This window comes from Gastrolobium bilobum, unplaced genomic scaffold (assembly GCF_033153095.1).
Source record: "Gastrolobium bilobum isolate Gb01-03AN ecotype WA unplaced genomic scaffold, APGP_CSIRO_Gbil_v1 utg2134, whole genome shotgun sequence".
Lineage (NCBI taxonomy): Eukaryota > Viridiplantae > Streptophyta > Magnoliopsida > Fabales > Fabaceae > Gastrolobium > Gastrolobium bilobum.
Genome location: NW_026899657.1, coordinates 315,662 through 317,564, shown reverse-complemented (window position 1 = coordinate 317,564; position 1,903 = coordinate 315,662). Strand labels below are relative to the sequence as shown.

Here is a 1,903-nt window from a genome sequence, read left to right as displayed (position 1 = left end):
AACACTCGGTGCGAAAAGCAGAAATCATATTCCATTCTTTTATTCAACCTTTTAGTATTTTGGTCAACTTTTAATTAATTATAATGCAATAAATTCTTTGTTCACTACATTAAATGGTTTTTAAAAGTCAAGACCATCTTACCTCCCTCATTAAAAACACCAAGATTTCACCAAAAAAAATAATTAAATAAAAGTATCAGGATTAGCTTTTCCCCATTATAAATTGAACACACTGTAACCAGCGTCCATTCATAAGCAAAGTAGAAAATTCAAGCATCTATCCTTTTATTCAAGGAGAGAGTATGGAGCACGGAGGGTCTTCCTTTCACCATGGCCAGCCTGAAAAATCAATCTCTAGTAAGCACTCGATCCAAAGAATTCAAACGTGTTAAATATATTGGTTTTCATTTTTAATACTCATCATATATAGACGTGTATAAGCTTAATCTCCAATACTAGTTTGATATCTATATATACTGGTTTGTATAATTATTTGTATGAAGGTAAATGATCACAAAACTTGGGGTGCATGTTTTTTAGGTTCAAAGCAATCGCAAGAGGAAGGAGATTCTTCTTCGAGAAATAAGCAGGTGGTTGTCGAAGGTGCAGCTCCCCGTCAAGAAAATCCAAACCTGCCAATGTCCAATGTGCTAAGAATCGTGCGCCAAGCTCTTCCACCGAATGCAAAAATCACTGATGAAACAAAGATAACAATGGTAGAGTGTGTGACTGAGTTCATTTGCTTCATCACTAGCGAGGCTAATATACGGTGCCAAAGCGAGCAACGAGCAACTGTTACTGCAGAAGATTTGTTATGGGCAATGAGGAGGTTAGGTTTACATAATTATGCTGACCTTTGCACTCTTTACCATAATCGTTATCGTCTCAGTACAACTGCATATCGTGTGCCACCACCGTTATCAACAACTTGTGATGCTCCAATGGAAGTGGGTGGGTCAGGTACAGACGACCCATATCCAGACCCAACTGAAAAAGATGAGTCAGGAGATAACAGCTCAAGCGGTGCCAATGTTTACTTTGATGCTACTGCTTACCTTAGTCCTGACAAATTCTTCGATGACTGAGATGGCCGAAGAACGAAGCAACGCATTTGTAGCGTAATGATCCGAAATAAATAAAATGTTATGTTTGCTTTATCAATAAACAAAATAAAATAAAGAATGAACTTGTTTTATTTAGTGAAATTTATGTTGGAATTTTGTAATAATTTTTATGGTCTCTGCAATGCAAATATGCAATCAATTGTTATTTTCGATTTGGGAAAATAGAGGCTAATATGAGGATCAATTTGAAGATACTTAAAATTAGCTCACTTTTCTAATAACTGCAGTGCTTTTGATACACTAATAAAAACTCAAACCCAAAAAAGTTCTAACTGGATAACGACAATTGATGCTAAACTGAAGTACTAATGATCCGAAGAATGTTTCTATACAAAAAATGATCCGAAGCAAAAAAAAAAAAATGTTTGTAGAGTAAAAAAATTAGTGGATATCTGTATAATATATTCAAGGGGAAAAGTTCAAAAATCCTTCTGATGCTTTTTCTTAGAAACACTTATTTTTTTATGGTTTTACTTTTATCATTTATATTGATATGATTATTTTCATCCAATCCACCTTCTAATACCATACAGTTAAAAATTAAATTAAATTATCAATTTTACTCCTATAAAAAGAATCACTACCAGATTATATATTACAGTGTTCCTACCCACTTTTTTCAATTTCTTTGGATGAAAATTTTATCTAACATCACTACTAGAAAAGTCCAATTTTTCGACGGAAAATATTCCATCAAAATTAGAAACGGAAATTTCAACGAAAAACGTATTTCGTTGCAGTTTTCGACGGAAATTATAATCTGTGGAAAATTTTCAACG

The 1,903-nt window shown here is 33.5% G+C and overlaps 1 protein-coding gene across 1 annotated transcript; it reads left to right on the top strand.

Annotated features, from left to right (window-relative positions):
• Positions 1-497: 497 nt before the first annotated feature.
• Positions 498-1,085, top strand: LOC133292348 (nuclear transcription factor Y subunit B-9-like). Its single transcript, XM_061490757.1, has one exon. The coding sequence runs from the start codon at positions 498-500 to the stop codon at positions 1,083-1,085; it is 588 nt and encodes a 195-aa protein (XP_061346741.1).
• Positions 1,086-1,903: the final 818 nt, after the last annotated feature.

What these genes read in the sequence shown, in the direction of transcription:
- LOC133292348 (XM_061490757.1), top strand. Translation starts at nt 498, where the DNA reads ATGAAGGTAAATGATCACAAAACTTGGGGTGCATGTTTTTTAGGTTCA.